Genomic DNA, 15,161 nt, shown 5'->3' on the forward strand with positions numbered 1-15,161 from the left:
GTACATGGTTGAGCATTATATACAAATAGTGATCATGACTGCAATCTCAGTGTATATAGTGGCATAGAAGATTAGCTAGGGACATCCATTACACATATAAATAAGACACGTTAACTTGTTGTCTTTTGGGTGATGCCATCTGATCCCGATACTTTTCCCTCCCGCCTTATGAGAAGTTCACAAATGGAGAGATGAAAGCGAAGGCTGCTTATACACAATTCAGGGTCCTTACATACCACTGACACTGGCAAACCCATTTGACTTGTAGTGGTCATATCTTTGATTTGCATATATAAATCTCATCTTGAAGTAAACCTATTATCAGTCTATCCTTACTAAATTAAATGAAATACGGACTGGTAGTGATGCCTGTACATACCTACAGATTTCTTATGAAGTGCCCCAGAAGATCCAAAACCCAAGGTCTCTATTGGTCAGAGAGGGCACCAGTCACACCTTTGGACCAATAAGGACACACAGGAGGAAGGACAAAGCTTGACTTTCCCAGCTCAAGAAAAGATTTGCATAAATTATTTCCCCAAGTTTCAGGTCTTCCCAGCGGCTCAGGAAAAATGTTTCAGGTATGTGCAGGCACTTCAATTTCATTTATAGCTCCAGTTTAGACAGTACTTATGATAGGTTTATTGTAGAGGATACCTTAGTATACCCATGTATAGTAAAGAGTCCTGTGTGTTGTATATTAATAACTCTGATCTCCATGTCTCTGTTAACTGGATCTTCTTTTGTCTAGGTGTCGGATCTTCCATATATTTCCTTAGTGCAGACACTGCAAGCTGCAGGACATCATGAAGTGCTTAATGCAGCAGATCAGAGAAAAATAGTAATGTAGCACTGTACCCTCAGCTACTGAACATCATTTGTTGGAGTCACCCTCATAATAACAACTACAAGTAGGTGAAGAGCTCTCAGTCTCACAAATTGAGAAGCAGAGCTATGCCTTCCATAATCACACCAATATGTACAGTTGTAAATATGTACAGGCAACTACTATCATGACTTCCAATTATAAACCCTATCCTTGTCCAGTAGGGATAGTTAAGAGAAGCCATTTTTAAACTGTATTATGGAAGGTGACTAAATTGTGTTTGATTTTGGCCCCAAAAAATAAACATATCCAATTGGCACGTCCCTCTTCCACAGGGCAAAGGCTATGTGGTTGCCTTCCAAGCGTAAATGGATGCTATCTGGCATCATATGATTCCAAGTATTCCAGGGCAATTTCATAGCAGAAGCGATATTGGTCCTGCAAAGAAAGACAAAATGGTTTCATAGTTAGTGTTAGCTTTAGCTCTTACCTAATTTCACCATGACCTCTGTGAAATGTTTGTTTCTTTTTGATATGGGTGGTTATTTGCTGTCATTACATAAGGCTAAGAGTCATTCTAATGCAGTAGCGGCAGCACATCTCACATGATATGAAGTGAAAATATTATCTCCGGTGGCAATAGCATAAGATTATTAAAGACACTACCTTTACTCTACCCCTATTCCCGCCTTACTAGTGGATACTAATCTCCAATCTCTCCTTGGTCATTTGCACTGTTTACAAACCACCTTTACTACATATAAAGAGAGATGGGAAGAAAATAATCCCGCCTCTTTAAGGATGACAGAGCTGGTAGATAAGGAAAGTGTCAAGGGCAGCAAATTCAGAGCCTAATCTGGTGGCAAGCAAAGGCAAAAAAAAACCTTCGGTAGAAGTAACCATAACATGTACTTGTTTCTGGATGTAAATATCTATCTACATGGAAAGATAAATGTGTATAATAAAGCTATTACAGTAAACTCCCCATTATCTGGCATTCAGGCAACGGCCACTCTCAAGCAACTGGCAAAAAAAAGAAAAATCGAGGACATAACATGTCCTTGTTTTCTTTTTTGCTGGTGGCTTGATGCACACTAAAAAATTTTGTTAGCAACTAAATTTATTATCAGGAAATTCTGTTTACATCTTTCTGCCAGCAGCTAGATTCCACTGTCGGCTGCAGAATGTAAACAATGGGGCGCAATAGCCAGCTGCTATTGGCTATTGCAAATTACAATAGCCAATGGCAGACTGGCTATTGTACCCACCCACTGAGCAGAGGAGCGGACCTGAGAGAGAACTGCTCATCGGGTGGGGTTTCAATAGCCAGCCTGCTATTGTAATTTGAAATAGACAGTAGCAGTCTGGCTATTGATCCTAGCTGCTTACATTCACCTGTCGGCTGTGGAAGCTATTAACTCTCAAGCAATTTAAGTTAAAAAAAAACACCAGTAGAGCAGATTAGGTGATATTCATGAATCTGCCAGGGTTTGAATCCGCTTGATTCACTGCTTTGGATCCATTCAACCTTATGTTAAGGGCCAGTGTCTAAAATATTTTAACAATTGACTCAAGCAAGGCATAATCTTGGTTGCTTTTGATTTTTACCTAAAGCCATTGAGAAGAAATAGATGACAGAATATCGGGGTACTTGGCAAAACTGCTATAGAAAGCTGTCCTCCACAATTCTCTTCCTGCTAAGGCATATTTTGAAGTGGTGCAGGAACAAGGATAGCCATTTCCCTGAAGACAAAATTCTGATCATGCTCAGCTACATGATTGGCCAGGCCTTATTGGAAAAGCATTACTCGCTTTCTCTAGCCCCAGAAGACCTTCTTTATCACAAATTCATGAACATGAAAAGCTACAAGGAACTCAAAATAAACCCATCAGCATGAAAATGTGCTCGGACATGCATAATTCTCTTTTCTTGCAAAAACATCTTCTATTAAGCCCAAGTGCCAACTGGCCAGGGCCGGCCTTAGGCCTTTAGGCGCCCTGTGCGAGAAAGCTTTACAGCGCCCCTCAGTGATCACACCCCTCCGTGGCCACACCCTTTAGTGGCCACACCCCCCAGTAATGGATCTCAATGTTTGAAAAGAAACTGACATCAAGCCTTTCCTAAAGACACTCATATGCATCCCCACCACTGGCATCACTGCTTTCCAAAATGCAAAGCCTTTTATAGGTCCCTGCAGTACTCTTTTTTTATTGTATAGGGGCACACCAGACAATGTACTGTGAGTACCAAGACAGTATTTGCACAAGGGGTCCCCAGAGGCACAAAAAATGCTTTTACTAGAAAAAAAAAAGTATTTGTTGGCACCTTATGTTTTTTGATAATAGGGAATTACATGCCAAGTTCAACTCTTATTCATACTGACAATAATACCCTTTATACAGCTAATGGAAAGGTTGATCGTTAGAGATGTTTACACCTTTATGAGAGATGAGGATTTTCAGTACATGAGAAGATAAAAGACTTGCTTCTACTACATGAGGCTTAGAGGTATGTTGCTATTTCACTTATATTTATTTAATATCTTGTACAATATTGTACAAGAGTTAACAGCACAAGGTGTTTTCTATAGCTTTAAGAAGAAAACCCTCTATGTGTGCCTCTCTAAAACTGGTTTCTGTTTGTTACTAAGGACCCTACTTCAATAGTGTCAAGGCTAAGTGCTGCAAACAAAAGAGTGTACCTTGAGAAAGGGGTCAGTTTAAAGCCCGAAACACTGGTTTTTGGGGCCTCACTTTGCGCCTGGTTTGTATGCGGTTACAAAGAATCTATTTTCACTGCTTCCACAGCTGTTATATTTGTGGTTCAACATCAAGTATATATTGTCAAGGTTAGGTGTTGCTTCTCTGAAGCATTGCTTTTTAATACAATTATATACTGGATAAACACTAATACTTGTTACTGTTGTTAGCATGGTATTGCATATGGAATATCACTTTTGTTTTGATATAAGCACATATTGTGTGGGCGTGTTATTTATATTACCATATATTACTTACTAAGTCCTCCTAAATTTCACCCCCTTGCCCAACGGGAGTGTTTCAGTGTCCAAGCAGGGCACTCTCATTGGACAAAGGAATGACAGCAGAGATCTAGAAACTGGTTTCAATCAAGCACAGGACTTTAGTTTTAACCCCTTCATGACTGAGGCCCTTTTTTCAATTTTTGCACCCATGAAAAATGGATGACAAGTTTACTTTAAGATTATGTGACTCTCTGTATATTTCTGTGACCTATTTATTTTGTCTTACCAAAGATTCTACCATATTTGGTTTAACGTTTCTCAGACTTTTCACTGCGTAGAAGACATCAACCACACTGTGGCATCGGATCATCTCACAGAGCATGGCGCAGGCACAAAATGTTCCACTTCGACCTCCACCGTTTCTGCAGCAAATGCAAAAGATAAAAATGAGTAGTTCTGGCACAAACACAAAAAGCTGGAGCATTGCAGAACATTTCACTATACTTACAAGCAATGTACAAGAAGTCTGTGTTCTCTGTTCTGTTCCTGCCATTGCTCTACCATAGAAAGTAATTGTAAGAAGGACCTTTTTGTGTCTGGAGTATCTCTGTAAGGGGACCAGCGTAGATACTGGAAATGCTTAACCAGCAGATGTTCATCCTAAAACAGTGCAGACAGTAAAAGTAAAGGCTAAGTCTATTGCAAATACATAGTACATAAAACATCATTTTTAAAAATGTGTTACAGAAGGCATCACTTTTGAAAGGCACAAGATACAGTGACACAGGGAAACACTGCACAACACTTTCTAGTAATTCTGTTTTGCATCTGAAAACATGGTAGCCAAAATACATGGCTGGATGATGTTTCACAATCCTTCTTAAAACAAGCAATAAACAGAACATGTGACTACGATGAGGCACAAACTGTCTAGATGCATCCAGACAACAATATTTCAAAATATAGTATTATGTATATATACTGTAAAGTGTACCTGTTCCCAGACTGGACATCTTGTTATTTTTAAATTCTTGACAAGCAGTAAAAGAGCTTAAAAACAAGCCATTTTGGCCTTTCTAGCTGCTTGTAATATGCTACTACAAGCTTCCTCTTTAGTGTGACCAGTCCCCCAACGTTACTTCACTTTGCTCCAGTCACAGCTCTCTAACGTCCTCACATACAATGCAGAACGAGTAGTTTTGCATTGTATTTGAGGAGGGTTAAGGCTCACCCACATGCTGGGAGTGTTGGACAGTGTAGGAGAGCACTGGTTTGCCAGAGGAGCCAGAAACGAGGTAAGTATTCACATTTATTCCTTTTCCCCAGGCCAAACCACCATTTAACCCATGTAGTGGCCAGAGACCCCATTGCATAGGTCATTTTAACAGCATCCTGGAGTGGGGCTTTAGGAGCTTAAAAACACTTGCTGTTTGTTTAAATTAGAGGGCTGGCAGTCTACCAAGATTCTTGCAACAGAAAGATATGAGTGCCTCTGTTATAAACTTTAAAGAGAAATTTACCCAAAATGCCTATAGCTACAGTGGCCAGTGAGGGCTTGTTTTAAAGATCTGCTTTTACAGAATATGTCATTACTTTATAGTGCATAGTCTGGGCAAAGGTGGACTTTAACCTAAGTCATGGAAAAGCATTTAAATCAGAACAGTTCCCATCTATTGTAGCTTGTAAGAGTATCCATTGCAACTCCAGAAAACCATCCTGCTTTCCTCCTGTGCAGATACACCAGGCATCATGTATAACAATGTCTGAAAGGAATCACTTGATTATAGTACAAATGGGATATTGTAAGGAACCTATTCAGCGTATGAAAACAGATTGCCAGTGTGAAAAATAAGACCGTGCCTGTCACATTATTGGTTCCGTTGGGACAGCTATATCCTGACACTCTGTCTTCAATAATACTATTCTTATTCTAAGGGTGCATAAATCATCTTCTTCATAGGAATCATTGGCTTCTGGTCTGCTTCCCCACCCAAAGCTAAATGCTTTACTGGAAGGTGGAACTGCCTGGGAGGGATATCAGGATATACAGGGACTAAAAGGTCAAATGTGGCTATACGCTGCAATCCATGCAGCATTACAACAAAAAGCAATAAATGCTTGTGAACATTAATCCATTTGACTAAATACATTCTGACCAGTCACAGCATTAGAAGTACTAGGCAAACATGAGCCACAAGCGTCTTATGCAAATGCCAGTCTGTACAGCTACTTATAGGCTTCTACCTTGATTACACGCATAAAAATTGACAACTATTTTTTAATCAGCTGGAGAGGGTAGGTGATTTATTTTCTATTTTTTAGTTCATATAAATATCTACTAATATTACTATGTAATGACAGCGAGCAGGTTGTTTCTTCCTGTATTAGAACATTGAAGAAATGCGGCAATTTTAGTAAATTAAATGGTTTTGGGGCTTTTTCTTTGACCATGTACATTTTTTAACTATTTTGTATCACTGTTGTACTACAAATATAAAACCTTTATTTAAAAAAAAAATATTTATTATAGAGTAAAACATAACACTGGTGCCACACATGGGAAAAGGAGCCACCAGTTGGCTGCAAATATGTAAGTATACAATACTCACATAAATATTGACTTGATAAAAGTGATTTTTAATGCTATCTTTTAGTCCTGGATATACTAGCTAAGGAAAATATATATAAAACACCCCTTTATATCGCCAATTTACAAAAAGGAGATTAAGAATCTGACTACCTACTAGGGATGACTTCTACAGGCTCCTCTTGTAGCAGATTCCCTTTTTTTTTTTTGCATGTTTCACATATCTGCATAGAAAGCACCATACATGTACGTACGTACCATACGTACCACTGCCAAGTTATTCTCTCTACTAAGATGGAAATATGCATTTTTATTCTGCACCCAAATGTTTCTGGCCACAAAAACAATCCATTCTAAATTTTAGTTTTTAAATTGGTTAAATTGTCAAATGTCCCATTTTTCTGTAAGATTCTTCAATAACTGTGAATGGAAAAGTGAATCTACCTTAAGGCCTTGTTCACACCAAGCGTGTTCCAGAAGCAGAGCAGTTACAGACCCGAGCAAAACTGCATCCAATGTATTCCAATGGTATTTTTAGCTCTAGTTCACATCGCAGTGTTACGTTCCAGAGCAGGTACAAAACTGCAGCAGGCCCTATTTTACCTGCTCTGGAACGCATGCAAATGCATCAAAAACACATGCAAACGCCCTGGAGCGCACTGAAAGCCCATTTAAAACTAAAAAAATAGTTTTTTTTTACCAAAAACGGCCCGGAACGCATCAAAAATGCGGCAAAAAACGCAGCCAAAACCTACTGCACTGCGTGTGCAGAAACTCATGCAGATCTGCTCTGCATTTGGTGTGAACAAGGCCTTAAGCTCAAAAAAGCTATTGCAAAATATGTGATGCACAAATAAAATAACACATGGAAGAGTCCTGAGACAATGTCATTTGTCTTTTCAACTACTTATCATAACACTGTCATATCTATTAAGGAAGGCAGAGCATAGAGAAATGATAATGTACAGTAAACCAATAGCAATCATACTTCAGTTTTCTGTAGTCAAATCAATGAAAGGTGAACTCTCATTTATATGGGTTAATGCCCTTTACACATTCATCTTTGCCTTATTAAACAAGGTCAAGAGGGTCAACCTCAAGGCTGTCAAGAATGATCTATATAGTTTTCTTGTTATATGAAAGCCCTGTTATCTTTATTATACATTTTTATCAAATCTCATAAAGTAAATATAACCAAACATATTACCTACATTTACATACTCACTCTTTCTCTGTCACCTCTGTACTGTATCTCCTCTCTCTCATACGCTTCATCGTCTATATGTCCCTTTTCTCTCTCCTTTCTCTTCTGTGCCTTTTCCATTTGCCCATTCTGGGTCTTTATCTATTCTGGGCTTTCTGCTTTGGTGTGCCCCACTTTCCAATGTCAAACTTCATCTCCTCCCACCTCAGATGAAATTGCTAGCTTTCTCCTTTCTAGTCTCAAATTGGTTGTATACATATTTTTCCCTAGGTCAGCTGTATTGTATGACCTTGCTCTTACCCCAGTGACTGAATAGACATCAGCGCCACCCAAGGCATGGTGTGATTGGAGGAGTTAGAAGACAATATACCCATTATGCATAGGTACACCTAAAATTGATTACTACAAGTTAAGTTTAAACTTTTGCCTTGTTATGCTAATGTAATATTATGTTTGGTTGTAGGTATTATGCACCTAGGCAGCAACACAATGTGTGTGGCTGTGTGCCTTTCCTGGCAGCGCTGCTGCCCTAGGCCATGGCCTTTGTTGCTAGCAGAAATCCAGCCATATTTTTTTGCAAAAATTAAGGCAGTATATACTGCTAATACAGTGCAGACAATACATTTACAAATATACTAACATGAATGGATTAAATTATCTGTATGTAGCCCTGTACTATGGATCATTTAACCCATTCATGTTAGCAGATGATCATTGTAAATGTATTGTTGCAGGCACTCTATATGTACATGTACTATATACTACATATAGAATGCACTGAACAATAGATTTACAATTATCCTCTGCTAATATGAATGGGTTAAATAATCCATAGTACATGATATGTAGCCCTGTACCCCCTTTTCCACTTACAGAGCTAGGTTATTGTTTTTCTTTTAAATAAATATTCATGTAATTTTATTGGTATCTATCTTCATTTTGTACATTTACCAGTAGCTGCCTCATTTCCCACCCTAGGTTTATACTCGAGTCAATATTTTTTTTGTGGTAAAATTAGGTACCTCGGCTTATATTCGGGATGGCTTATACTCGAGTATATACGGTACTCACAAGACACCTATATCCCGGCAGCACAATACAAAATGAACATACATATTTTACCATTTGATTTCTGGTATAGTATTATGTTTTCTATCCACATGCCAGACTAATATTCATTCAAAGCTGTAGCAGTGTCTTAATGGACATGCTGTGATGATGTTGGTGGTACCAAATTATAAAAATTTACAATATATAAATATATATATATATATCAAAATCATTTTTTATCGTTTGGTTCTCTTGGGTCTGAACTATTTGTTCCATGATTTCATTTTCATTGAGTTCTCTGCGGAAGGTTGTGCATTGAGTATAGGGAAGGGAGCCTGATTGTGGGCAGTAGCTGAGAAGAAGTTCATACCGTGGTAAGATAGTTGATTGTGTTTCAACACTTCAAGCAACACACTTTAGGGCACTGCTACAGCTTTGGATGCACATTTGTCTGGCGTGTGAATAGTAAACATCATACTACAGCAGTACTTAAATGTTGTCATATGTATCATAATATCATAATGAACTCCTAGGAAAACAGTATCTTTCCCTGAGAAATTAATGAACACTCCTTTTCATCTCCACAGTAAAAAGAATCTAGCTGTCATGCTGAAAAATTCCTTTATTTAAACTTGCCCAGCCTGCCTCAGTCCCACCCTTGTTCCCCTCCAACACATTTCACCCTATCCAGGATTTAGTCATAGATAGTTGTAGTTGAGTCCTTTTCATCTGATACGCATAATGTCTCCCACTACCACATGTCTAACATATTAGTTGAAAGACTTTAGTGTGATTACCCTACATCAGAAAGTAATCAGCTAGTGTTGCAAACTATATAGTAATACTTGAGATTATTAGCGTGGTGTGATTTGTTTTTATTTTGATTGATATTGAGATCTTGCAGAATACAGACAGATAATTTTATACCTGTGACCCTTTGCATTTGTACATGTCTTGGGTTTTGGTACACATAAACTTTGGGTGTGGCTCAACTGAACACCTTTAGAACATGCAAAGTCTTGGTTGGACATGAACCTGGAACCCCTGATATACAATGCAAGAAGGCTGTCCACTTACCCACTGTGCTTGAAAAAATGCACTGTGGTACATATTATTGTGCATACCAAATGGGGAGCAAGTGTTTGCAGGTAGTGGCATGGTGCTAAACATAGCAGTGGATGGATGAAAGTAAGGTATAGGATGCAGATCTAAGGCTTTGTATAAAAAGATGTAGCGCATATAAGTACAAATGGCGGCAGACTGGGGGGTATATAGTACACTGGACACATATATGATAATGACATTGAAATACTGCACCATTAGTGCCTATTAAGTTCTTACAACAGCTGCCTTTCTAAGCAGATGTATCAAAAAATTATCAGACATGGCCTACAGAAAATCAATGTACAAATCGAACTTACATGTCAAACAGCCAAGAAGACAGATAAGTACAGACAAAATGTGAAGCATCAGCTACACTGACCGCATGCAAATTTCAGATAAGCACTATACAACGCAAACGCTTGCAAAGATTGTCTATCAAACGAATCCAATTTAATGTATTCTAAGGCAGTGACTCATAAATAGAATATACTTTACAGTCCTATCCAGAGTTCAAAAGATGATGTTTTTTTAGTACTGAAATATTTAAATGTATTTTTACTCTTTGAATTCTCACTCAAAATGAATATATTGTTATCTACAGACTGTCTACAGGACTCCATTAAAGATTCCAGATTTTTGTTGCGCTAATTCCACTCACTTCAAGCATTAAATACATTTGAATTCTTGTTTAAATATGTGAAAGGGGTTTAATGCATGATTTACAAATCCCATGGAGCTAAGAAAAAGATCTGTTGTAAACTGGATTTTCATATGGACAATGTTTTTGGTTAGCTGATGCCTCTATAATGACACCAGACAATATCTGCAGTTTACATTGGACATTGCATCTACACACCATCAACCTTCACAAACACTGCACAATGTTGCTTTTACATTTCTAAAATGCCCTCCCTAAAAAGTTCATACACACCCACACGGGCATAACTAGAAATCACAGGGCCCCATAGCAAAATTTTGTATGGGGCCCTGTGATTTCTAGTTAAGCCCACCTGATAACCCAAACAGCCCACCTAAGGGTGACCCTGCAGAGCCCACCATAGACTCTCTATGGTAGGCTCTGCAGGGTCTCAGGCGGGCGGTCAAGCCCTCTTACCTGTCAGCCCTGATCCTCTGTCCGCCTCCTTCTCCTCCACGATCGACTCCTCCGTCACTGGGCCCCGCCTCCTCGATCACTGCCGATGACGGGCCCAGCCACCTCCTGCGAAGGTGCTGGTTGTCACCAACTCAGCAGCCGCTGTGAGAAGGAAGGGAGCATTCCTCCTCACAGCCGCCAGTGACAGCCAGCAGCCTGGCTGTCCGAGCAAGATGCCATAGCGACCCAGGTGGCCCGCATGGCATCAGGGAGATGTCCTGGCCGGGGCCCCGCCGTGCCTCTGGCCCCATAGCGGCCGTCTGGGTCGCTATGGTGATTGTTACGCCACTGCAAACCCACCTCACATCAAATATCATAGCTAGTAAGGGAGTACCTAATGTTTCACTTTAACTACCTTCCGTCCATGGCCGTTTGTGAACGGCCGGACGGACGTCTGCTAGGAGCGGGAGGGCGTCTTGAGACGTCCTGCCCCTCCCCCTTCTCGTGTGCGGCACTCAGCGCGCACACGAGAGGGAAAACGGTAAGCATGTAAACAGCCAGCGATGGCTGTTTACATACAAGCGATCAGGCGTCTCTAGAGACGCCCGATCGCTTGCAGGAGCTGCGGGTGTGCCCCGCTCCCCCCTCCCCCCCGTACCTTTGTCTGCTCGTCGCCGCTGCCGGTCCGTGATCCGATGTGGCCGGTGCGGCTGGGACCGGCACGGCGACGCTCTAACAGCAGATCAAAGGGAGATCATTACTTGATCATCCCTTTGATCTCTCTTCCTGTCCCCGAATGCAGGAAGTGATGTATATTACATCACTTCCTGCATTCAGTGTCACTCTCCGGTGCAGAACACCGGAGAGAAGCTGATGAAGCAGATCTCTGCTTCATCAGCTTCTCTGGGGGTCCCTAGGTGACATCAGAGGTCTTGGAGACCCCTGATGTCTCCATAAAGAGGACCTGTTTGGTGAATTGGCTATTACATAGGGGATTCCTTAGTCCCCTATGTTATAGCAATAAAGTTAAGTCTAAAAAAAAAAGTTTTAAAAAAAATTACAGCATTAAAAAAAAATAAAGAAGCTAAAAAAATATTCACAAATAATAATTAAACAAAATAACACAAAAAATGTTTTAAAGTCCCCCACCCCCCCACATACACACGCAAACATGCGTCGGGTGCGTCTATGTACAAAAACGACGATTGCGCCCATTACGCCTGTTACATATCCCCGCGAACGTCTCAGTGAGAACAATAAGTCTAGGGCCATCAATCACTGATGACACTAAACTGATGAGCGGTAAATACGTTTAAAGCGTCGCCTATGGCCAATTTTGGTTGCGGGAAGTTTTCTGCGATTTCGCGGGCGCGCGCAATTTTAAAGGTTGACATGTTTAGTGTCTATTTACCCGACGTGACCCCGTCTTTTATATTATACCAAAAAATTGGGGTGAAAATAAATGTTTCATAACATTTTATAGGGAAACATGGTTTTTTTTCAAAATTTAGGGTACTTTTTTTGTTATATAGTAAAAAATAAAAACCCCCAGTGGTGATTAAATACCACTAAAAGAAAGGTCTATCTGTCCCCAAAAAATGGTATGAAATTAATTTCAGTACAGCGTTGCATGACGGAATAAACATCAGTCAAAGTACCGCAGCGCTGAATACTGAAAAATGGCCTGGCCAGGAAGGGGGTGAAACACCATGGCCTTTAAGTGGTTAAGCAGCTGTGATGGCCCAAAATGATGATAAGTAGGTGTCAGAAGAGCATGCATATGCTTTATTTAACTGGTTAGCCTACATCTGCTGTTGTGGCTATCTGAGTGAATGGACTTTAAGGGTACCCCTAATTTTACAATGAAAATGTAAAAGTGAAATGGTATCAGAGAAACAAACAATAGCCTACATTGTTTTAAGTAAAACTTCTTTGCAAGATAGAACATGCTAAAACTGGTCAGTTTCATTTGAATCTTTATGTTAGAATTTCACAAACAGCTATTCTGGCAACTCACCCTTGTTATGTTTTGTACTCGGAACAGGCGCGTTATGACATCTTCGTCTACAGAGCCAGACACAAATTGAACTTCCATCGGTCCATATCTGGAAATTCCACTGTCTGGCCAGTACTGCAAGCATGGCTAATGGTGATCACAGAAGAGAGTTAGGAGAGCACTAAAATTATGTCTTGGGGTGTATAAAGGAAGGTAGGGGTATGGAGGGAGGGGGCACATATTACCAATACAATAAATATTTACTAACGCAAAGTACTGGGCAGAATTATATTTATGATGGGGATCAAATAAATATAAACATACTACAAGAAATATATTTTGGGATGCATGCTTTACTTACACCAATAACATAAAAATAGTCATAACTATCACTATAAACAATAGTAGCAGTAACAGGAACACCACACACTGAGTTGCAAAATAATGTTCTTCCTTTAATAGGCAGCAAGAATAAGCTCATATATCGCCGCGTTTCACGCTAGGCTTTCTAACCTTGCCTCACCTGGAGCGGCACGTGGTATTTTTAGTTTAGGATAGATATCACTATAAACAGTCAAAAGTAATTTTTGACTTTGCCTGATTTATGCTATGTACAACTTAAAAGTATACAAACCACTATGGTGTATCTTCATGTAGTAAATCGTTTATCTGACAACAAGAATTTTTATATTGCTAGCAGTAACAAGGCAGTGCATAGGATTCCTGAACGAAACACAATTTTGTAACCGTCTTTCCTATAGCATATACTTCAGAGCTCATCCACACTACACATGTATTGCCATGCTGTTTGACATGAATTAAGCTGCCTGGGGTTCAAAGATCTCTTTTTTTAAAGGCTTGAATGAGACCATGCCAGGCAACCGAGGGAAATGCAGTAAGCACGTTCCCAAGGTGATTGCTTGTTTTTTAAAATGCATGGAAACATTTACAGTGTGTGTGTGAATTAACGCTCTGTTTGCCAAAAGTTATTAAATAAAATGAATAAGTCAGAATGAACATGTTGCATGTAATCTGATTTTAGAGTAGCTCATTGCCATTCTCTGGGTAACTCCAATTTTTTCCATAGAAGCTGTAAAAGGGTATTTCAGTCTATCTTCATTCTCCTTGTGACTGTGCTATAATGAATCATTGCCAGAGGCAATACTAACAGAAGCTAAATGAAGGCCCACTGAAGCGGCCTTATGTGGGGCTACTGCTAATAAGTCTGGTTTTGGTTAAAAAAAAAAAGATAAAAAAAAGCTTCTCCCTCTTTTGCAATATATTCCGTTAAAAATTGTTCTCCCATAAAAGAGTTACAGTATACTGTATATAGCAGTACAGCATGATGGGGTCAGTGATTCAGCATGAAAGGGTAGGTCAGTCTCTTACCCATGCAGAATTAGATTGATTTAGTTGGTTTAACATGACAATGCTGCTACAGCCGTAGTCATAGACTAGCCTCCAGAAGTCTGTGATTGTGTTTTGCAGAGGATGTACAGTAACAATGACATGTGAACTTTTCTTGTAACTCTGGAAAGCAAACAAGAAAAAATATATATATATATATAAAGTGATAATAATTACAAACCAAACATTAACAGAATGTATTGGAAAAACAAATAAATGTAATACTGATAGAAAATCAAAAAAAGACGTAATAGTGGACTGATTATTAAAATTCACAATTCAGACAGAGCAATAGGGCTTGTTATTTAGTAAAATATAATGTTTCTTGCCGTGAAAAAAAAAACAAAAACTGCTGCTCCAATGCTTATGTGGCCTAAAGCCTGGTCAATCTGTGTTACACAGTCTATGGCTACAAGGAGCATTGTGGTTGTTTTACCTTATAGGAGTCTGCAGACTATACCTGGTAGACTTGCAGAGAGATAAGATGATCAGCAAGGGATACAAACTGTGCAGCACTATTATGCTAGAGGCAGTACTTGCACATATAATAGGCCAATATGGCTCCATCCATGTACATATATAAATAGCTATACACAGAAACAAGGTTTTCTATTAATACATATTACTCGCATTAAGCCATTCTCTTTCCCATATATATATTTTTTTTTAAAGATAAGCTGCCATGAGATTGCATTGGTAGTAGCAACAAATGACAAGCTCTAGGACATGTACATTGACACAAGCTATGACAATGCATAAGTGTAAATGGGCCCTTTACAGGGAATGTGTAATTCTTTTTATGTGCAAATGTAAATGTAGTTGCCCTAATGTAATCAGATTTATTGTTATGTGTTAATGATTTCAAATAATTGCTTCAACATGCAGTTTGTAATGATAAAAATAGGGATGG

The 15,161-nt window shown here is 39.3% G+C and overlaps 1 protein-coding gene across 6 annotated transcripts in view; it reads right to left on the bottom strand.

Moving 5' to 3' along the window:
- Positions 1-731: 731 nt before the first annotated feature.
- The window catches only part of PTPRU (protein tyrosine phosphatase, receptor type U), a 130,279-nt gene continuing 115,849 nt past the window's right edge, over positions 732-15,161 (bottom strand). For all 6 annotated transcript variants that reach the window (XM_018563858.1, XM_018563857.1, XM_018563856.1 and 3 more), the window contains 5 exons: positions 14,234-14,374; positions 12,866-12,991; positions 4,319-4,470; positions 4,097-4,232; positions 732-1,264 (listed from right to left, as the gene is read on the bottom strand). In XM_018563858.1, coding sequence (XP_018419360.1) covers positions 1,202-1,264; positions 4,097-4,232; positions 4,319-4,470; positions 12,866-12,991; positions 14,234-14,374 — 618 coding nt within the window. In that variant the 3' untranslated portion in view covers positions 732-1,201. The remainder of the gene's footprint in view (positions 1,265-4,096; positions 4,233-4,318; positions 4,471-12,865; positions 12,992-14,233; positions 14,375-15,161) is intronic.

The sequence above is a fragment of the Nanorana parkeri genome, unplaced genomic scaffold (assembly GCF_000935625.1).
Source record: "Nanorana parkeri isolate BGI_ZX_2015 unplaced genomic scaffold, ASM93562v1 scaffold705, whole genome shotgun sequence".
Lineage (NCBI taxonomy): Eukaryota > Metazoa > Chordata > Amphibia > Anura > Dicroglossidae > Nanorana > Nanorana parkeri.